The 23,747-nt window shown below is 49.1% G+C and overlaps 1 protein-coding gene across 1 annotated transcript in view; it reads left to right on the forward strand.

Annotated features, from left to right (window-relative positions):
• Positions 1–23,747, forward strand: part of LOC140411474 (triadin-like) — a 134,015-nt gene that overhangs the window by 96,223 nt on the left and 14,045 nt on the right. The window contains exons 4-5 of the mRNA XM_072500571.1: positions 6,784–6,837; positions 9,875–10,018. Of these exons, the coding sequence (XP_072356672.1) occupies positions 6,784–6,837; positions 9,875–10,018 (198 nt within the window). The remainder of the gene's footprint in view (positions 1–6,783; positions 6,838–9,874; positions 10,019–23,747) is intronic.

Below are 23,747 nucleotides of genomic sequence, written 5' to 3' on the forward strand. Positions count from 1 at the left end.
CGGAGGCAGAAGAGACTCCCTCCACTGCGCATGTGTGGGAATGCTGTCAGCGGCCGCTGACGCTCCCGCGCATGCGCCGCCCGGAGATGTCATTTCCGCGCCAGCTGGCGGGGCAACAAAGGCCTTTTCCGCCAGCTGGCTGGGCGGAAATTCGTCCGGCGCCGACCTAGCCCCTCAAGGTTGGGGCTCGGCCCCCAAAGATGCGGAGCATTCCGCACCTTTGGGGCGGCGCGATGCCCGTCTGATTTGCGCCGTTTTGGGCGACAGTCGGCGGACATCACGCCGTTTCCGGAGAATTTCGCCCCTGGTGTTTCTTCTGCTTGTTCTGCAGATAAGGGGCGTCAATCTCCGACCCCCCGCCGGGTCGGAGAATGGCCGTTGGCCGCCGTGAATCTCGCCCCCGCCCCCGCCGAAGTCTCCGGTACCGGAGATTGGGCGGGGGCGGGAATTGGGCCACGCCGGTTGGCGGGACCCCCCGCTCAAAGTCCCGCCCAGAAATCGCCTGTCCCGCCGGCGTAAATCAAAGCTGGTATTTACCGGCGGGACCAGGCGGCGTGCGGGGGCTCCGGGGTCCTGGGGGGGCACGGGGCGATCTGACCCCGGGGGGTGCCCCCACGGTGGCCTGGCCCGCGATCGAGGCCCACCGATCCGTTGGCGGGCCTGTGCCGTGGGGGCACTCTTTCCCTTCCGCCTCCACCACGGCCTCCATCATGGCGGAGGCGGAAGAGACTCTCCCCACTGCGCATGCGTGGGAAACTGTCGGCGGCCACTGACGCTCCCGCGCATGCGCCGCATTTCCGCGCCAGCTGGCGGGGCACCAAACGCCATTTCCGCCAGCTGGCGGGGCAACAAACGCCATTTCCGCCAGTTGGCGGGGCGGAAATCCCTCCGGCGCCGGCCTAGCCCCTCAATGTTGGGGCTCGGCCCCCAAAGATGCGGAGCATTTCGCACCTTTGGGCCGGCGCGATGCCCGTCTGATTGGTGCCGTTTTTGGCGCCAGTCGGCGGACATCGCGCCGTTGGGGGAGAATTTCACCCAGGATATCAAAGGCTGATATTCTGTATTGTTCAAAACCAGTTTTTAGTGCAGTGAGGGACTGGATGATCTCCTGATTTCATTTCTTCTGATCTTACCTGGCAGCCAGTTTACACACGGCAAAGTCCTACTTTCCCCTATTTATGAAAAATGTCAGTCCCAGTGAAACAGAGAAAGGAATTTGAAGTTGTAAGATAACATGCCTTGCAAAATCATAATTATCATAGAATCATAGAATTTACAGTAAGAAGTATTACAACACCAGGTCAAAGTCCAACAGGTTTGTTTCGATGTCACTAGCTTTCGGAGCTTTGACCTGGTGTTGTAAAACTTCTTACTGTGCTCACCCCAGTCCAACGCCGGTATCTCCACATCATAGAATTTACAACACAGAAGGAGGCCATTTGGCCCATCGAGTCTGCACTGACCCTCCTCTCCATCCCCGTAACCCAGTAACCCCACCTAATTCTAGTTATGCAAGTAAACACAAGGTTGCCCCATGGCACATTCAACTGAAATCTGCTGCCTATATTTCCCTGATAAAATATGTCAACATGTTAGAATCAAAATACACTATACAGAAAATAAATAAATAATCATCCTCTCAGCTTCTCCTTGGAAAAACAATGCACAAGTTGAGCCAAAGCTGAATCTTTGACTTTGAAAGTAATGTATCCTGTCAGTGTTGTGTGTCTTGTTACTGTCACTAACCCCTCAGGTACTGATGTGCTTTAACGACTGGTGTTGCGAGAGATCACTTTACAATGTGATACATTGAGCTCAGTGAACTGATTGCAAGAAAATGAAAGATTAACAGATATACTAAGATTTATAATGTTGCCAGTATGAGTGATGTAAGGTTCATGCATGAATTACAATATTTTTATTTCAGTTTCTTACATCAGCTACAGTTATTCAACAAATAGTTTAGATTACCGTTAGAAAAGTGGTAATTAAACTATTTATGGCTTTACATTGTAAATTAATATGATGAGATCTAATGACAACTGTTTTTGTTGGCAATGAATTAAATGCGTTCTGTAGAATCATAGAATCCCTACAGTGCAGAAAGAGGCCATTCAGCCTATCAAATCTGCAAGAACCCTCTGAAAGAGCACCCTATCTAGGCCCATTTTCTCCCGCCCTAACTCCTTAACCCCACCTAACTTGCACATCTTTGGACTGTGGGAGGAAACAGGAGCATCCGGAAGAAACCTATGCATATATAGGGAGAGCGTGCAACCTCCACACACTCACCCATGGCTGGAATTGAACTTGGGTGATGCAGCAATGCTAACCACTGTGTCACCGTGCCGCCTATATGACTGATATAATAGCAAAGGTTCGATAAAGAGGAAGAAGTTTTCAACATGTGCTCTGAAGTACCTGGCGCTGTAATATTGCAGTTTGGACACCATTATGTTTTCATTTGATCAAGTTAGTCAATAACAATGCAAAACATAACAAATTGGGATGAATTTTATGGTGCTCGACTACTGTTAGCAAAGGCAGTCAAGTCCGACAGGCTTTAAAGCAATAGAACATAGAACATACAGTGCAGAAGGAGGCCATTCGGCCCATCGAGTCTGCACCGACCCAGTTAAACCCTCACTTTCACCCTATCCCCGTAACCCAATAACCCCATCTCACCTTTTTGATCACTAAGGGCAATTTATCATGGCCAATCCGCCTAACCTGCACGTCTTTGGACTATGGGAAGAAACCGGAGCACCCGGAGGAAACCCACGCAGACACGGAGAGAATGTGCAGACTCCACCAGACAGTGACCCAGCGGGGTATCGAACCTGGGACCCTGGCGCTGTGAAGCCACAGTACTATCCACTTGTGCTACCAATAATACCCAGCAGGTGGTCTTAACAAGCTCAGCAAACTCAGAAGGAAGTTCAAACTCCGAGAGATGCCGGTCAATCTGATTAGCCAGCTGGTCTTGCAGTCGAACAGTGCCAGAACTCAACAGTGGCTGCTGCTGTTACTATAAGCAGACCCACGAAGAAGACAACATTAATCCCAGATTCAAACAAGTCTGGGATTTTCTGAGCAGGAGGAGAACGTGCACCCTAGGAGGAGGTTGGTGGTTAGGTTTTGGAGACCAATGGAGGGAGCACAAAGAAGGAGTACCATCTTGATGAGGTGCCCCCAATGCGCAAAGGGAACCCCCACAAAGGACTTGGCTCCTTCCTTTCCACTTTATCAGTAGAATTGGTGAACAATTGCCTGCACACACTTGCCGCCTTCCACCATATTATGGTGGCAGAAGCAGAATGAGGCCTTTAACTGCCTCTTAATTGGGTGGGCTATTGGGCACCATACCCACTGACTATACTACAGGGAACAGTTCAGGGGTGGGCAGAAAGGCACTGGGCTCACATATTTCCCCACTAAAATGCCCAGCAGGAGTGGACCATAAAATTCACTTCCATGTTTCTGTCACGATTGGAAAATTAAATGTGATTGTAGCATTTCTTATTTTACATAAAAACACCTATTTATCTCTCTAAATTTTGATTTCCTAACAAAAGTGCGGGAATACAGTTGCATCATGTCATATTATACAATTTCACTTGTAGGGACAAGAAACAAATTAGCCAATCAGTGTTCACTTAGACTTCTTGAGCAGCTAATATAAATGCTGAAAAGTAAATCATTCCAAATGTGGAGTTGACAATCTTTGTATGGAATGCACTAATAAGAATTGACAATTCCAAAATTTATCCTGCAGACAATGCATTTCCAAACACTTGCTAAAAGGTGCAGGTGGAATGTTTATAGTTCCCTCAAGGTGAATAATTATTTCATCTTAACCTTAAAATGGGTTCAATACATAAAGTATTTGTTAGTTTTCACATAAAAATGTAGAATGTATAGGCATATCTTTACAGAAACGATGGGGCAATTCTCCCATCGGGAGACTAAGTCCCGACGCCGGAGTGAAAACCGGAGTATTTCACTCCGGTGTCGGAGGCCGTTCCCCAATATTTGCATTTACCTGCTCATGTTTGCACTTTGAACAGTGCTGCCTGAAGGTTTTCACTTATTTTAAATTAACTCTGGCTAGCTTGGTTTCCTGGGCTTCTGGAAGCTAGGCTGATAAAAGGAGATGTGGACTGCTGAATCCAGGAGGTAAGTGTCTTTTCACTTACCAGCTTGATCAAGTTCACCTACTTTGCCAACGTCTCATTGATCAGAAAATGCACCACCTTCCCACAATCCTTCTGATCTGCCTTAATACTCAAATCTCCCCCACCAGCCCTTCTGATCTCCTCTCTGACCTCCAATCTCCACTCTGCTATGGATTCCATTCTCTTCCTGACCCCATCTTCCAATCTCCCCTCGAGCTGCCAATCTTCTCCCCTCCTTTCCGATTCCTCCCTTTGTCTTTCTGCTCTACGGCTCGAGCCTGTCACTGAAGAACTACCTATCTGATTGACCAAAAAATGAAGACAAATAAATAGTAATCAGGTCCTACCAATAAATTCAGCAGGAACTAAACCAAATCACAAGATTGCACCCCTCCCCACCTCAACCTGCCCATCTCCAAGGTGAGGCTGGGGCATTGTCTCAAATATCGTTTAGCTCATTTACATTCTTAGGTAGGTGGCAGTAGGCCGCAAATTAACAGCCTAATATGTAAACTTTTCTTTCACTGTTAAGATATTTATTTCATACAATGGCCTTTCACTTTTAGTTCCCCTGTGTCGCAGTTAAGGAGAATCCCTATGATGCAGTGGGAATCTCTCTAGGGAGATCCCATGTCAGGGTTACCTGGCAATTGCCGTGAAGCGCTAACTTCATCTGGACAATTGCGTTGTGCTGGGAACCATCAGACTGAAGTGATTTAAATCACTAACTTCAGAAGGTTCTGCCCCCCACCCCCCCCTCCTCCCATCCCGCAGGGGACCCACGAAACCACCTCCAAACATGAACCCCCTCTCCCTCTGCTGGCATGACCCTGCGCTCCACCCCCCTGACCTGACATGAACACCCCCTCCACTCTCCCATCCACCCAACGGAGATTGCCAATCTGTGGAAGTTACGGATCAAGAGTACTTTTAAGAAACACCGAAGAAATACATAGAGAGAACACATGATTCTTACTCCAATCTTTGGAGGAGTAGAGTATTTTTAATAATTCATAGATCAAGGGCGACATTCTCCGACCCCCCGCCGGGTCGGAGAATCGCCGGGGGCTGGCGTGAATCCCGCCCCCGCCGGTTGCCGAAGTCTCCGGTACCGGATATTCGGCGGGGGCGGGAATCGCGCTGCGCCGGTTGGCGGGCCCCCCCCACTCGATTCTCCAGCCCAGATGGGCCAAAGTCCCGCCGATAAATTGCCTGCCCCGCCGGCGTGGATTAAACCACCTTTTGAATGGCGGGACAAGGCGGCGTGGGCGGGCTCCGGGGTCCTGGGGGGAGCGCGGGGCGATCTGACCCCGCGGGGGTGCCCCCACGGTGGCCTGGCCCGCGATCGGGGCCCACCGATCCGCGGGCGGGCCTGTGCCGTGGGGGCACTCTTTCCCATCCGCCTCCGCCACGGTCTCCACCATGGCGGAGGTGGAAGAGACTCCCTCCACTGCGCATGTGTGGGAAACTGTCAGCGGCTGCTGACGCTCCCGCGCATGTGCCGCCCGGCGATGTTATTCCCGCGCCAGCTGGCGGGGCAACAAAGGCCATTTCCGCCAGCTGGCGGGGCGGAAATTCCTCCGGCGTCGGCCTAGCCCCTCAATGCTGGGACTCGGCCCCCAAAGATGCGGAGCATTCCGCACCTTTGGGGCGGCGCGATGCCCGTCTGATTGGCGCCATTTTGGGCGCCAGTCGGCGGACATCGCGCCGTTTCCGGAGAATTTCGCCCCATAGTCTGTAACATTAACACAACGGCACAATGGTTAGCACTGCTGCATCAGAGCGCCAGGGACCCTGATTCGATTCCTACCTCGGGTGATTGTGTGGAGTTTGCACATTCTCCCCGTGTCTGCGTGGGTTTCTTCCGGGTGATTCAGTCTCCTGCCACAGTCCAAAGACGTGGATTGGCCATGCTAATTTGCCCCTTAGTGTCCAACGTTAGGTGGAATTGTGGGGATCGGGCCTAGGGGAGTGGGCCTAGGTAGGGGGCTCTTTTGGAAGGTCAGTGCAGATTTGATTGTTCAAATAGCCTCCTGCACTGTAGGGATTCTATGATTCTATGATCATATAACAAATTAATATGTAATTCTAAATAATTTTATAAATTTTCTCTGTTTAATGTAAAAACAATGAACAATATATATTTATCTGATGTTTTATTTTGACTTTTTCCAAGAAAGATACAAACAACTGAATATGTGCAAAATTACATTAAATTATTTGATTTGATACATTAGGTAGAATTTTCCTTGCTTTCTAAACTAGAGAACAGGAGATCTGCAGTATTAATAGATCCATTAATCCTTTTAAAAAGAGAAATTGCACCTTAGTTATTACAATTGACCTAATGCATAATACAATGAGGCCTTCATGATTGATTTAATGAGTGGAACTGAATTTTAAATGCTCACTGTTATCATTCCTGGACTCATGTTTTGTCGAAAGTGTTAATTTGTGTGTCTATGTATTTGCTACATTTTGCTAGCAGTCACTGACACATCAAGTACTGCATTGACCGGTCTAAACAATTTCTCTGACTTTTCCGATGGTGCATGTCTGCATTAACTCTTCACTCTCCCTTTCTTTCTAATGCATTCTGTCCTAACAGGAAAGCACCAAGTTGATGACAGCAAAGTACTAAAGGAAGCAAAAAGCCCTGGAGGCAAGGACTCATTTAATGTTGTTCATTAAAATCTTGGCATTGCCTTCAAGGAACTCTTAACACTTAGACTTATCACCCAAATCAAAGTGACAAATTGTAATACATTTACAAAGAATTGTGGCATATCATTAGCTAAAAAGTGTAATCAATAAATATTTGTATTCCTTGAAGGGAAGTATATTTGCAGTGCACGGAAAATGGATTATATAAATTTATGCTGTTCATAGTTTAACCTTGAAGGAATAAATTCTTGCGACGACAGACTGTATATGCCCACTTACTGATCAAAGAGATTTAGGAATCTTTCCTTTATTCCTAACGTCCATTGATATACTTAGAAACTAACAGTGTGCTTTTGATTTTTTGAATGGTGATTGCATGTTTTCCAATTGAGTGGGATGCATGGATATGTTTTGCTGCTTTTGCCTTTGGAGTGCCTTTGCTTGATGGTGAAAATGTGCAGGGGCTTCACACAGTCTACAGTGGAAATACCCCTGAGGATAATAACAGCCTCAATCCTACAACAGATTCTTATGTGCCTTTTCTATTGTGTACACCATGGATTCAAAACACGTAGGGATGGATTTCCATTTTAACTACTTGGTAAAGCAAACCATCCACTGGTTAAAAAACTTGCCTGATTGCCATTGCATTGACAGCGATGGAATTAGCATGTGAATGGTTCCAAACTAGGTAGCGGTCCGCTTCAGAGGTTAATGACATGTGCTGAATGTGCAAATCAACATTAATGGCTGGATTTTCATCCTCAAAGTGGGCAGTGAGAGTCGGGAAAATTCCCCCTCGTCTTGGCTGCCTCAGGTGGAAGTGCCAGAAAGGATGGGGTTTTCATTGGGGGAATGGGACGTCGCGGGCTGCAGGCGTGCCAGCCGGTCCAGCAAAGAGGCAGCTATGGTTGGGTGCTGAATGGGCTGTTTGAAAAGCCCATCTTGGTGCTATGGATTTTTGGCTCAGTTATAATGAAGAAAGCAAGGTCCATTAGCCCTCACCCTTCACACCACTTCACACACACACGCACAACTCATGCTCCATCCATGTCAGCTCATGCCCCCCACCCACATACATCAATGCCAAGGTATGCCCCATACTCACTCTCGATAGCCACTCATGCCCCCCCCCCCCCATGACACCCCACTCCTGATTGCATTCCATGCTCACTCACCACTACACACTGGGTAGAAGCAATGGACCCTACATTGACAAAATAAAATGTAAGCAAAAGCATTAATAAACCAAATTATTAATTTGATAACTTTCCACTTTCTTAAAATAACTCCCTTTTACTACAGGACAATAAATGTGTCAATCATCCAGACCTTTTGATAGTATCAATAGCTAAAACTGCAGGTAATTGAAACCTCTTGTGTAAATAAACATTATACAATTGATAGAAGGAATCAGAGAGCCAGAAATATCAATCAAAGAATGTTTTCCCTGGGGCTCAGTTGTTTCCGCATGCACATGGCTTTCTGCTCTCTCAGCCAAGCCTCGCTGTGCATTCCTACTTGAGAGCCCGGACATCCATTAGAGTATTGAAACAGCTGAGTGCCAGGGAAAACATTGCTTGATTGACAACTCTCGCACTCTGATCTATGTTGTCAATTGCACTAAGTTTATTCATACAAAATTAAGAGGTTTCAAGTGCTTTCAGTATCACCTATTGATAGTTAAAGGGTCTGGATGACTGACATTTTTATTGAGCTGTAGATAAAGTAGAACGTTTTTTTTAAGAAAGTGGAAAGTTATCAATGAATTACATCTGTAAAGCATATCTTACACATCCTATTGTCGCTTTAGGGTTCAATGGTTCCATACAGATTGTTGATGAATGGGCATGAAAGTGTCATAGCTTGGTATTAGGGAAACGGCGGTCCATAGGGGATGAGTGGGGGCATACCTTGGTGTGGGCATGAGGGGCCATTGTAGGTGGGTAGGATGCATATTTTGGTATGGGGAATGAGGGAGAACTTTTGAACTTACTTTACAAAAGGTTTGCCCATGCAAACTATGGTTCATGACACTGCTGAGATGCCGTGAGCCAGTGCTCTTTGAAAAGCTTGCCTGACTCTATGAAAAGTGCAAAGGACTTGGACATGCCTATCCCCGCAATGGAGTCAGCTAGGTGGGGAGTGCAAGGTGCAGGCTCATAACCTGAACTAACCCACACCCTTAAAAGACACTGCCAATAATCAGAAACCCAGGGAATGGGGTTGGGAACTCCGGAATTGGGTCCCAGTTACCATTTTCACCTCTTCATGGAGTCTTCATGAAAATCAAGCCCAAAGAGTCTTTAATTCTTATTTTGGCTTTTTAAAAAACACCCTTCACAAATTGCATTGCCCCATTTGTTTTGCCTCATCTGTTCTTCTAGGTTCACACCAGCTGTCACTTAATTTTTCTGTGTGCCTGTGTATTGCTGACGGAATTAACAGATAAAAATTCTATCCCATTTGAAAAATTGAAATTTATGACATGTTTGCTTCGATTCGGACAAAAGAAACCGGAAGTATTTTTGTAAATGGAGCAAGATCAGTGTCAGAAAAATAGGTGTTGCAAGTTATGGGAGTCTGTCCTCAGCTATGACTGGGACATGTCTGTTTGCTGCCTTCTTTTTCTTCCTGATAATTTTTATGATATTCAAAACAAATCATTTTTTTATGCTCGCAAGAGAAATTACAGGATTTTTCAAGCAACGGAGTTGTATTTAGAAATAAATAGCTTTCTTCAAAAAGCATGGCTAAACTCATTGAAATAGTGTTCATACCTGTATGTCTCATTTAATACCCAAGGCTTTTTAATTTCTACCATTGCATCAGGTAAACTAGTTCAATTAAATTTCCCTGACAATTATTAAATGTACATATGATATTGTACATATAATAACTTACAATAAATAACATCCTTGTCTCTCTGAAAAAGAATTCAAACAATAAATTATTTTGCAGGTGTTCCATTTTGTCCTTCTAATCTCTGAACTATTTTCTTTATTTCTGACTGCTCTTTCCTTATATGCATTTAGGAGGTTTTAAAGCTATAAGCTCAGACCCTATGAAAGTCATAGATGAGGCTGTGGAAGATACCTCAGATTGGATCTATGGCTCTATATCTGTACTGTATGATATATTAACAACAACAGAATACCCTGATGACGATATGGATGAAGGTATTCCGAATAAACACACTTGTATACTTGATACATTTTATATTAAGATGAGTATAATATGATCAAGCTCTATGTCCAGCCTGTTTGAAGTAACCAGAATTACTTTATTCCTCTCGTACAATTTAAAGTACTGTAATATTTCTGCCCACTCAGCTTTTATAGTGAGCAATTGAGATTTTTATGAACTTGGAAAGCTTCCTGCACTGAAAATTCTGTGGTACTTATCTACTTTATTGCTATTTAAAGAGAGGACATTCTTCTCCTGACTCTCAATAGTTCCAAATATTTACAATATTAAAACTAGCAATTTGATTTTTTTTAAAACACAAGAAATTCTGATCCCTGCTAATGCCAGGACTTGATGATTGTAAATTGTTCAGCATAATGGATTAGGATTTACCTTTTCACCCCTCGGATTGAGGATGAACATCTCGATCTGCTGTAAGGAATCCTATGAGAGATTTGGCATTAATTAAGCAATCTAATTCAGAGGTGTTAGATGAAAGGCTGGTGGAGTCATGCAGACTCAGTAGGGAGATGGGTTTCTAAGGTTCAGGTTAAGGCCAATTTTTAAGTATAGTTGAGCATTTAGTTTATGCCACAACCATTCCACAGTCTAGGTTCTCTTGCTAGTGGAGATTCAGGACTGGTCCACGCTCAGGAGCGACACCCAGGTGCGAGTCACAATCCTTCGCCATGTAAATATGTGTAGAGCGGCGAGTGCGTCGGATTCCCAACACTCTCCGACTTGGGCTGCCATTCGGAACGGGCACCCAATCCCAAAGTCCAGTGGCAGGCCTGCCTCCACCCCCTCCCCCCCTCCATGTAGCGCAAATGTTGACACCCCCCCTCACAGCTGACAAGGGGAAACGCCCCAACCCCTCCTCATGGAGGGACATCTTCCCCCGCCCACAATGGGAATAACGCATACCCCCCCGCCCACACACACGCACCACATCACATGAGGGTGGCCACTTCAAAGCAATAAGTCGTTTCATTTCCTTGTTTGTAACCACAGAAAGCACTTAGCATTGTTGAAGTGTTCAGGAGCTGCCGATTGTTTAGAAACATTGCGGTTAGGATCAATGGAGCGTACTGCAGATGCTAAGAATGAAGTGAATGATAAATAAACAAATCCCCAACAACTGTATCTGAACCATTAATCTGTCAATCACAGGCTCGTGAAAGGTACTGTGCTGTGAAACTGAATGGATGCTGAGCATTTCAAAGGATCTGTGCAGGTTTGAAGCCTTTTCAAGTGTTGAGAGCTTTCTAGGAAGGCTTTGCACTTCAAAACATTGCAGATTCAAAGGCACAGGGCTGAGGGAGCAGATGTTAGGAATGAGGGGCGAAATTCTCCGTAATCGGCGCAATGTCCGCCGACCGGCGCCAAAAACGGCACGAATCAGTCCGGCATCGCGCCGCCCCAAAGGTTCGGAATCCTCCGCCCCTTGAGCAGCCGAGCCCTAACCTTGAGGGGCTAGGCCCGCGCCGGACTGATTTCCGCCCCGCCAGCTTGCAGGAAAGGCCTTTGATGCCCCGCCAGCTGGCGCGGAAATGACACTGCCGGGCGGCGCATGCACAGGAGCGTCAGCGGCCGCTCACGGCATCCCCGCACATGCGCAGTGGAGGGAGTCTCTTCCGCCTCCGCCATGGTGGAGACCGTGGCGAAGGCGGAAGGAAAAGAGTGCCCCCATGGCACAGGCCCGCCCACGGATCGGTGGGCCCCGATCGTGGGCCAGGCCACCGTGGGGGCACCCCCCAGGGCCAGATCGCCCCGCACCTCCCCCAGGACCCCGGAGCCCACCTGCGCCGCCTTGGCTCGCCGGTAAGAGAGGTGGTTTAATCCACGCCGGCGGGACAGGCATTCTAGCAGCGGGACTTCGGCCCATCTGGGCCGGAGAATCGCCCGGGGGTGGGGCCCGCCAACCGGCACGCCGCGATTCCCGCCCCCGCCGAATATCCAGTGCCAGAGAATTCGGCAACCGACGGGGGCAGGATTCACGCCAGCCTCCGGCGAGGGTCGGAGAATCTCGCCCGAGAAAGATCTTGCCCGAGAAAGTCTTTCTGCACTGATTCTTCATTGAATTGCCTGGACTGCTCAGCAGCTGGCAGGCAGAACTGTTCAAGGTGAGGAGTTTAAAAAGTCTGACTGGGAGGATGCAGTTGAGCAGAGAGCTGCCTGAGATCACCATGCCAAAGGTAATCTTCAGGTTGCCCAGGGCTGGAAGGGGCAGTCCATACACAGGATTCACCCTCCCACCCCCCAATCCCGGGGGGTTCCCATGGTCAAATCCTCACACACAGCCCTCACCCACCCAACCCCTAGGATCCTTGGGGAACGTCCTCTGCAGCCTGGCAATGGCAGAGGGACACATAAGCAATGGGATGACCCCCTTGATCCTATCAGGGTCCAATGTGTCAGGGCTGTACTTGTTCATACTTACACCAAAGCCTGCCTGGTGCATTTGCTACTGTGGGGGAGGGGGAAGAATCAGGATTGTAGTCAGTTAATTGCAGAGACTGGGGGGATGGGCCTGCTGACTGGCACCGATCCCGTTTTTCGACCGACACTCCATTCTCCACCTGATCGGGGTTCCCGATCGCACTGGTGGAGAATGAAGAATCCCAGCCCACATTTAATTGGGAAGTACCAAGATACAAAAACTATGAAAATGTTTCTTTTATTTAGCACAAATACTTTCCTTTTGTGAAATCAACTTTCATTCATAAATGGAGTGAGGGTGGGAGGAAAAGCAGAGATAAATATGTAGAGTTATGTTCATAAGCTTAGGGAGAATTGAACAAATTCAGGCTCCTCGCTTGAAACTTCTCCTGCAGATAGTGCATAGCATGAATTCATATTTATGACTGTAATGGTTTTCCATTCATTAATTGCCATCAGCACAAAATAACTTCAGTGAGTAAGGCTTTAAATTTGCAACATATATTTCATAACAAATATCCCAATCAAAATCTGGCTATGCAAGTTCAGGTTGTGAATGGATTACTGGAATGAAGGGTAATAGCAACCTTGTCGAAAATAACCACAGGATAAACTAGAAGTAATATTGTTAATGTTCCTCATGACCTTGACATGGGGAAACAAACATATATTTTAACATGGCTTCAAATAAGCCACAGAACTCATGTCAAATATATTTTCAATAAATTAAATTTAACTCCCACTTCAAAAAGAAAAAAAATCACTTATAAAAACATAATAACATAGAATTTAACTTATATATACTGAAACGGACATAACAAAACACGATAGAACGCACAAGAAAAATGCCAGTTCCTAAATGCTGTCAAAATGTTTGAATGAATATTGAGGTTGTTATACCAGCTGTCTCGTACAAATCGCTTACTTTTATTCTCATTCATATTCGAAAATAATCACAAAGCTAAAAATACAATGCTTTTGTTCACATTGATCCTTGCACTGGGAACCTGAAGAATTATACCCAAGATATCTTGTCAAAGGAATGATTATTTTTGATTATAATGCCCTTGTGTTATTTTAAGTTATCTTTTATAGTTAGTATTCTACCTAATTGATGCCATCATATCTTTTATATAAATAGTTTTCTTTCTAAATTTAATTGCATGTGAGTGTTAATGAAAAACTAATGCATTTTGTTTGACATTTTTTTGATGAATGTTGAATGCATTTTGAACTTGGATTCTGTAAACTCCTCAGAAAAGTTACCATTGTTAAAGAGATGCGCAAGCCACGATAAATAAAATAAATCTTTCATAGTCTGAACTTGCGATGGTGAAATTGGAGGATGGACCTTTTTTTGGTTATAGCCAAGGTGGTGGTTTGGACACCCACTGGAAGGTCAATTGAGCCACATAAATCGCCAATTATTAGCCACTTCCCACCTCCATGGGCATTTTCATGTGTCGAGAGGGTCTGCCACCACCCGGGGAGATGACCCAGTGGTCTTCCAGTGGGTTCTGGCCATGGGGGGGGGGGTGCAGGTAGGGAGGAATGGGTAGTGGTGGTGGGAGGTAGGTGGAGAGGGGAGCGAGGAGTAGGGATACGGGGCAAGGGTGGGGGCCTTCCCTCATGGGTACTCCAGGACTTATGGAGGTTCCGCTGGTGGAAATGGCTACACCTCATGGCAATGGTGCGACTGATGCTTCGCGCCTCTTGCTCGGCATGGACTGGCTGCCTGATTCTGGCGCCCTCCAACCTACCTCAATGCTCTTCGAGGAGGGCACCCAGTCACTGAGGCACCCGCTCCAATGAACTGCAACTTCAATAATGGCTACTGCTAGTGGTGGCTCGGCTGAGATTGCTGGGATGCCAACACTCTGATTAGACAAGCAGCCCTTAAGGATGTGTTGCCCTCGGAAGTGGCAATATCTCCTGCTTTCAGTCCAGGCAGCTGGACTTCCTCCTTCGCTGCAAAATCCAGACTGAGAAAACTTACACCAGCAAGCAAGAATGATGGGTGGCTGGGACTTGTTGCAAGTTAGGATGCATGCAACAGAGTTGTGAATGCATTTCAAATCATGGAGGGATAAAAATATGAAAACATTGGAATCGTCAAGTCTGCACGTAACAAAAAATGGATGAGCATTTTAACACAGATTCGATGAAGCTGAGGCAGAGAAAGACGATGCTATGGAGGTAGATGTAGGAAGTCTTTGTGATGGAGATGATATGGGTCTCCCTTTCAGTCAAGGGGCAATGAAGCCTGTTTCAATATCAGATCGGATCAGCTAAGTTAGCTTCCATCAGCATTGAAATCTTGGAGCTTGCTGTTTTGTATTGGTGCGATTCTCTGGCCTTGTTGCGCTCTCGCTCGTGTGAAATGAGGCCGGTGAGTAGCGGGAGAGGCAAAAAACGAGAACCGCACCAGGCACTAAAACCAATTGCGGTACAACTGCGCACTCCTGTAGGCAAAATCGGAATCTCGTCATAGTATGGTGAGAAACCAATTATCATCACTTAAACCTATTTCCATACAATTAACGAGAGCCACCCCATATTCAATGGCCTCCCATCATTCAGTGGCGTTCCCAGCATGTCGTCACGCTGGCGCCGATTAGTACTCCTTTTGAAAACATGATCCTGGCAGAAGGGATTCTGTAGGGAGCCCAGGCGGTGAGTAGCCATCTTTGCTCCCAGGCAAAGAGCCCGGGGGGCTGGGCTTGCCACCCATGTGTTCGGCAGGGCTGGGTGACCCTTGACTGGGGGTGAGGTATCCCTCACAGGCGTGGGCCACTATGGGAGGGTCGGGGGGGGCGGGGGGCCTTGGGGGGGGGGGGCAACCACTCGTGGCACCATGCCAACCCCTGGATCGTGTGTACCCATTCTGGGGGCAACCCTTGTCCCTGCCCACCTTCCCCACCGACCACCCATAAACCCCATCGACTGATGAGGCCTCTGGCCATGCAGCTGAAGGCTATTACTAATGGGGAATTGGCAATCGTGGTTAAGTGAGCACTTCATACAATCCAAGTGAATTCCCGTGGGTAGGCGGGCTATGTAGCATGTGGAAGTCATTGCCTAGCATCCCAGTCACACCTTGATGCATGGACACTGTACTTAAACACTGAGGGAGGCAACATCACACATGGAGCAGCCAAAATCTAAATACCCAGGGCTGGAGCACAGCTCTGGGGATATGTGCATGGCTGGAGGGTAGGTGAGTGCCAGAGGGAGGGGGAATGCCTGGAGTGATAGGCCAAGGATTCAGAGGTTGGCATTGCAGAAGAAAGTGACAGGAGCATCATACTGGTTGTGCACAAGGGTGTTTATTGTATGTAACAATTCCTCACTCCCCTCACGGTGCGTGGTGGTTTCCCATGCTCACCACCATCATGTCGACTCTCTCGGCAATGCTCCTCAGTGACTGGTTTGCATGCTCTGCAGTGCCTCAGCTATGCCAACCTGTGACTTGGACAAGCTCTGTAGCTCCTCAATCATGCCCATCTGAGAGTGGGACATGTCCCGCCTAATCTCATCAAGTTCAGCCTGGTACTGGGTCACATCCCCCAGCGAGTCAAACATTCTGCCGAGACCCACAGCCACGGCCGCCACTGACTGAGCAACGCCTTGGACACCTCCACTGATGGTGCCAACATCGTGCACCAGGCTCTCCAGTGCGGTCACCACCCTAGCAGTGTTGGCCTCAGTGCCAAGCATTGCCAGCGACATCTTCTGCGCCTGTAGCCTCTGGAACTCCTCCAAGCAGCTATGGACCTGCTGGAGTGATACTGACATCTTCCTCTGAATATCCCAGCCGCACCCTAACGCATCCATCAGCTCCAAGATGATCTCTTCCACAGGCTCAGCATCAGGCTGGGACTCAGCTGGGTCCTGGGATCCAGTGGCCCTTTGACTGCTGTCTCGCCTGGGGGTTCCTGCCCTCACCAGATGCACATCAGCAGCAGTGAGGTGCTCACCAGATTGTGCCCCAGATGCCTGGCCACTGAGGTGTGTGTATCTGCACCGGTGGAGGCTGGGGATGACAGCTGTGCTGCGACTATTACAGTGGCATCCTCAGAGCTCTCCTCTGAGGAGGTCTCTTGGGAGGCTGGAGAGGTTGCCACCCAGGATGGGCCAGCGTCCTCGGCTGGAGGACCTGCGGGAGAATGGACATGTGGTCAGTGGGAGGGATGGGTCAGTCAGTAAGCAATCACTACTCACGTATGGCTGGTCCGAGGGGTGGAGCCAGGTGGTTCCTCATCTCTGCAGCATCCATCAGCCTCCTCGTTAGTGACCGTTCCATCCTCGGAATGCTAATCACCTCCGTTCCCCGAAGGAGGTGAGGATTCTTAGGTCTGACATGCCTCTGCCAGTCTGGGCCCTCTCCCGGCGATTGTGGGAGAGCTTCTCCTGAGGAGGCACAGAGAGAGCATCATTAGCCACACACTTGGTTCACAGTGGTGAGGGGAGGGATTTGCAGGAAGGGTTTGAGGGGGTTTTGAATGGAGAGTGGGGTTGGAGAGAGGGTTGGGGATTCATGGAAAGCTGAGGGTGGATGCTCGTGTGGTGTCAAAGTCTTGGGTGTGGGCGGGCGTTGGTGTCTACGCACTCGTGCTGCCTGGTGTGCCTGGAGGCCAGTCCTCTTGGTCAGAAGTGGACCAATTAACGTTGAATAGCATTGCCGGCCTCATGGGCCTAGCGCGGGGAAGCTCACGATAATTCCCGGTCGCTACCACACTGAGAAATCTTTCCGCAGAATCGTGCTCTGTGATTCAGGAACAAACAATGGCCTGGATTTTCACCATTGAGAGGCAGGAAACAGGATTAGGATTGTTTTCAGCTCAGGAACCTGCCTTTGATGGGAAACTGATTCAAGTTACGATTTTCACTGGGATGAGCTTTAATTGATATGAAGAAAGGTTTCCTGTCCATTTTGAGCTGGTGGGGAGTGGGGTGGTGGAGAAGGGAGGTGGGTCAGATGAAGTGTAGGATTTATTAAAACCCTCGTGGCAGTCTTCACTGAGGCTACTGGTGGTCCTAAGGAAGAGATCTGCCGACTTGTGCCAAAACCTTCCACAGCACCAGAGGGAAACAATGTCACAGGAGAGCCAGAGGCCTGACAGGACAAGGCTGCCACTCATTTTCTCGATGCTGATCTGGATCTTATGTTGGAGGCCCCATGAAAGAGAGGAGTGTGGTCCTCTTCCCATTCAATGGCAGGAGGAGGTCACCACGTGCAAAGAAAAAGATCCTGATGCCGAGTGAGATGAGAAGAGCCTGGACTCAGTGTTACAAATGCTTCAATAACTTCATACATTCTGGCAAAGTAAATGCAACGGCCAAACCTCAGGACAGGCCTCTGCCCTTGCACCCTCCGGCAGACCCACAGCCCAAGGAGCCTCAGGGTGCATGCTGCTGCTGAGCTTGGGAGGGGTGTATGTCCAGGGCACTTACTGACATTTCAGGATGGCTCAGTGCTGCTGAGCATCTGCTAACACTGAAACAAGCAGCTTCTAACAAACAGGAGCTGCTGACATTGGCCAAAGCAGCAGCCCCTTGTCAGACTTTCTTTCATGTTTGCAGGAGAAGCAGGTTCACAGTCTGTGGAATTCTCCCATCCCGTCTGCAGCAGGTTTGGTGGCGGGCGGGAGCGGAGAATCTAGTGGGAACCAAAAGGTCAGGGCCGGGATTCTCCCCTAACCAGCGGGGCGGCCGTACTGGTGCCGCGGATTGGCGTGAACCACTCCAGTGTCGGGCCGCCCAGAAGGTGCGGAATCCTCCGCACCTTCAGGGGCTAGGCCGGCAGCGGGGTTGGCGCAGCTCCAACCGGCACCGAAGGGCTTCCGCCGGCCGGCGTGAGTTGGCACATGCGCGGGAGCGGCAGCATGTGGGGGTGTGATCCCAGCGCATGCGCAGGGGGGTTCTTCTCCACGCCGGCCATGGCAGACGTTTACAGCGGCCGACGCAGAGGGAAAGCGTGCCCCCATGGCACAGGCCCGCCCGTGGATCGGTGGGCCCCGATCGCGGGCCAGGCCACCATGGGTGCAACCTCTGGGGCCAGATCTCCCCATGCCCCCCCCCCCCCCCCCCCCCCCCCCCCCGAGGACTCCGCAGGCTGCCCGCAGAGCCAGGTCCCGCCGGTACGCACCTTGTTTGACTTACACCGGCGGGTGGCCGAAAACGGGTCGCCACTCGGCCCATCGCGGAGCGGAGAATTGCCGGGGGGGGGGGTGCCACTGCCAACGGCCCCCGACCAGCATGACGCGATTCCCGCCCCTGCCGAAAAACCGGCGCCGGAAAATCTGGCAGAGGGCGTCGGGGCGGGATTCACGCCGCCCCCCGGCGATTCTCCGACCTGGCGGGAGGTCGGAGAATCCCGCCCCAGAAGCCTGCGGAGTAAAATTGCATTGCAATTCTCCCAATTACTTTTTAGTCTTCCCGTTGGCTGGTGGCGTGAATGCAATTTGCATCTCATGAATGCTCATTAAAATAGCTTCTTGTTGGCATCCCATCAGGCCTTCAAGCCAGCATGAGATTATGTCAGTCTAAAACCCAATTGCTAAAGACTGATATGCTCAAGGTGGTCCACAGTTAGCAAGAGACTTTGAGACGAGTGCAGGACTTTAACCTGGTGTTGTAAGACATCTTACTGTGCTGAAGAGAGGTGAGCTGAAGACAGCGATATGACTGTGGACTGATGTTTAAATATGGCACCATGACTGTGGACTGATGTTTAAATATGGCACCAGGACCTTCAAACCCATCAGCTGAGGGTGAAAAATGAAAAATGAAAATTGTTTATTGTCACAAGTAGGCTTCAATGAAGTTACTGTGAAAAGCCCCTAGTCGGCGCCTGTTCGGGGAGGCTGGTACGGGAATTGAACCATGCTGCTGGCCTGCCTTGGTCTGCTTTAAAAGCCAGCGATTTAGCCCAGTGAGCTAAACCCTTGGGCAGGGTGGGCAGATGAATCAGCTGCCGGCCTACGGGTGAATTGGAGGGGAACTTGTCTGTGCATAAATACTGAAATTCCAATTGCAGAATGTGGTCCAGGATCCCATGATTCTGGCCAGCGGTAAAGGCATTGCCTGAGCTTCCCACCATTACACTTAGCCTCAAAACTGGAGAATGAATGTTTGGGGGAGGGCCATCAGTAGCTGAAGGTGTTCCATTGAATAGATTCAATATTGGGGAAAAGGCTCTGTGTCATTTGGCTAGTTGCCTCAGGGCTCCTATGTCCATCTTTCTTGGACCTCAGAAACTGTGTAAGGCAGAGCTCCACCTGGATGATCAACAGCTGAATATATGTTAAAAAAAGTTTAAAACATTATCAAATAATAAGAGGAAAATGCTTTAAGGAATGACCTAGAACATGGAACATGGCGACATAAATGTATTTTAGGCAGTAACACAAAATGAGTTTGATCACATCTCTTATATAGCCCATTCAGTTCTAAGCAGGAGGGAACTATGCCCCATTTCGCCGTGATTTTGGAAGACCTCATTTTGAAAAGGAAATCCCATTTTTCGCTTAGCCCTATCTGTTGCTGCCTCGGATCATTGCAGATCATTGTTACTGAGCAATTTGACTGGTTGACTAGTAGGGAATGACTGTAATTTGCAGTGGAGCAGAATTCTTAGAACATCATTGAACATATAAAAGCGTTACCAAGAGATGTGTAAAGCACTAATCGCTACAGTGCAAGAAGACAGACTCTAAGGCACAAGAGTGGGCTTGAGCTGATTGAAGCACTCATTGAAACAGCTTATTGCTGCTATATTGCAGCAATGAAGTCTCTACCTTCCTGCCCTGTGGCCATAGCAGCAATAAACGTAATGGGATTTTTTTTCACAAGCAGAACATGTCTTAAAATAGAATTATACCACTCTCATTTGCAAACAGTCAGATCTTCAGGTTAGGATCATTAAAATTTAGTTAAAGTTCACAAATTGTGAAGTAAATTCCTCTTTAGATGCTGTTGTAATATAGATGCTGCTTTCGGAGCGAGGAGATTCCATGTTATACTGCTTACTGTGCTTCGCTGTAAAAAGTGGGTCAAAAGATCTCCGTGCACATGTGGGAAGAGAGCATTATAGGACTGGAACCAGTCTAGTCCCAGGAAATGATCAGACCGTGGATGCAAATTAACTTGAAAGTTTTATTGGGTGGCACGGTAGCACAGTGGTTAGCACTGTTGCTTCAGAGCGCCAGGGTCCCGGGTTTGATTCCCGCTTGGGTCAGTATCTGTGCGGAGTCTGCACGTTCTCCCCGTCTCTACGTGGGTTTCCTCCAGATGCTCCGGTTTCCTCCCACGAGTTCCGAAAGACGTGCTGTTAGGTAAATCGGACATTCTAAATTCTCCCTCAGTGCACCCGAACGGGTGCCGGAGTGTGGCGATAGGGGATTTTCACAATAACTTCATGTGGCCCTCTTCTGGCCCCCTCCTCAGCCTGATGGATGGCTGGGTCTCCAGGGTGTATGGTGGTCATGCAGTGCCACCTCCAGCCTGCATTGGCGTTGCTGCCATCTTAAGCCCCTGTCCGCCTTGGCTGCTACAAGCAGTGACGGTAGCCTCTGCGGGATCCACACCAGTAAACATTTGTAACTGGAAAAAAATGGAGAAGGAGAGAGACCGACAATCAGTTAGGGCTTACATCCTGCGACCCTCAAATCCCCCAGGCCTCCCCACCCTTACCATAACTGTCTCTCCTTCTCCAAGTGCCATCCAGTGAGCCAGTTGTTCTGGCAAACCTCGCTCTGCACACTCACTCCTTGCCAGATCAGGAACTCATAGACCCCAGAACTCTTCCAGCCATTAGTGAGGCCATGCTCAGCTGCCCTCTGCTCATCCAGTGGTGAAGTCCTGGTCTTTAGTGTTTGATATTTGGCAGCTGCCTTTATGGTGCTGACACTAGTAGAGTTCAGGCTCACTGTTCAGGCATCAAAGGTTGCAAGACATGCAGTTCACTAATCATCCTCTCAGATATGGCAACTGTTCCTTTGAGGACGAACTTGACAGTTGAGAATATTTTGGTATTAAATGGTCAACAGTAACAAAGATTTGAAAATCAACTATGTAACATTCCACATATCAAACTAACCATTAAACAGTATCCCTGCTCTGTATTGGCACTAATACAAAGCTATGCCAGCTCATTTTCACAAAACAAAAACACAGTATCATTCCTTGCAGGTTCCTCAACAGAAATGGAGGATAAGCCTGAGAATGTGTTGCCATGTCCAGAACATTGTCGTAGAAATGACCTGTCCATTAATGTGTGAAGTGTTCCACGTATCAGTGCCATTCTCCGTCCAGGAGCTGCAGCTGTGCAGACATGGCCAATCTCACCGGAACCAAATCCTGGCATTCACATAATCCACTGGCACTTAAGGTGCAGTTGATCATCCTTGATTCCCAACATGTTTAACCCATGGTGATGTGCCAGTTACATGCAGCACTCATCACGCCAGCAACAAAAGCATCAACAATCTGTGAATGCACTTCTTCAAAGCTGTCATCAGGTGGCCCATTTGGAACAATGTTACGCACCGGGTCCCGCAACATCTTCTCGCTTCAAACCGGATTGCTATCCGGACCCATATGTCCCCGTGAGCCAGGTGTTGCAGGACCCAGGTATTTTAGAAAAAATTGACCTTGGCTACAGATAAAGAAGGAAACAGCAGCAGCAGCCTCCAGGCATCTGCAGCCACCAGCAGGAGCAAGCAGAAAACACAACCTGCAGCTGTTAAGTGCTCTCACAACTAACAAAACCAATTTTTCATTTTAAATAGCCTTCAGTTGTGAAGCTAGAGCCTGCTCAGAGTCAAAGAGGGTGAAATTGATTTTCAGAGAGAAATTGCAGCAGGGTTCTGTCCTGGGAGAGTTTGGTAGGTCAGACAAGCTGCAGATGTAGTTGCCCCTGTTATGGGTCTCCACAATATTTAAAAATGGCTTGAAGGCCTCACAGGCGCAAAACCCTCACCCCCCCCCCCCCCCCCCGATCCACTGGCGACCCTGGACCTGCACCCCTACAGTCCCCCGAACAACTCCAACTCCCCTGAAACAGATTTGGCGCTCTTGAGCTGCATGCCGGTAATTGGAAAGGAATATCCACCTTCTCACTTCTCGGTAGCCATTGCGTCAGCTTCACCTTTTTACAAAGGAGTACTAAACAACTCCCGGGTGACTTCTCGCTGGGGAGTCGGGTGATTGCCGGGAGACCACTGCATTCGACTTTAAACTCATTAATTTTTTATTATAAATTTAAAGTACCCAATTCATTTTTTTTCCAATTAAAGGGGCAATTTAGTGTGGTCAATCCACCTACACTGCATATTTTGGGTTGTTGTGATGAGACCCACGCAGACAGCGGGAGAATGTGCAAACTCCACATGGGGACCCGGGTCTGTGATTAAACATGGATCCTCGGCGCCATGAGGCAACAGTGCTAACCACTGCACCACCGTGCTGCACATCCAGTCTCATTAATGAGATTGAAATGAATGTAAATTTGGCTGAATGACCTTCTGACCATTTCTGGGCGAGATCTGGGGCGAAATTCTCCGGTATCGGCGCGATGTCCGCCGACCGGCGCCAAAATCGGCGCAAATCAGTCCGGCATCGCACCGCCCCAAAGGTGCGGAATCCTCCGCATCTTGGGGGGCCGAGCCCTAACCTTGCGGGGCTAGGCCCGCGCCGGACTGATTTCCGCCCCGCCAGCTGGCGGAAAAGGCCTTTGGTGCCCCGCCGGCTGGCGCGGAAATGACATTTCCCGGGCGGCGCATGCGCGGGAGCATTAACGGCCGCTCACGGCATCCCCGCGCATGCGCAGTGGAGGGAGTCTCTTCCGCCTCTGCCATGGTGGAGACCGTGGCGAAGGCGGAAGGAAAAGAGTGCCCCCATGGCACAGGCCCGCCCGCGGTTCGGTGGGCCCTGATTGCGGGCCAGGCCACCGTGGGGGCACCCCCCGGGGCCAGATCGCCCCGCGCCCCCCCCCCAGGGCCCCAGAGCCCGCCCGCGCCGCCTTGTCCCGTTGGTAAGGTAGGTGGTTCAATCCACGCTGGCGGGACAGGCATTCTAGCAGCGGGACTTCGGCCCATCCGGGCCGGAGAATCGCCGGGGGGGGCCCGCCAACCGGCACGGCGCGATTCCCGCCCCCGCCGAATCTCCGGTGCCGGAGAATTTGGCAACCAGCAGGGGCGGGATTCACGCCAGCTGCCGGCGATTCTCCGACCTGGCGGGGGGTCGGAGAATCTCGACACTGGAACCCGCCATCGGGAGCGG

Source organism: Scyliorhinus torazame, chromosome 4 (assembly GCF_047496885.1).
Source record: "Scyliorhinus torazame isolate Kashiwa2021f chromosome 4, sScyTor2.1, whole genome shotgun sequence".
Lineage (NCBI taxonomy): Eukaryota > Metazoa > Chordata > Chondrichthyes > Carcharhiniformes > Scyliorhinidae > Scyliorhinus > Scyliorhinus torazame.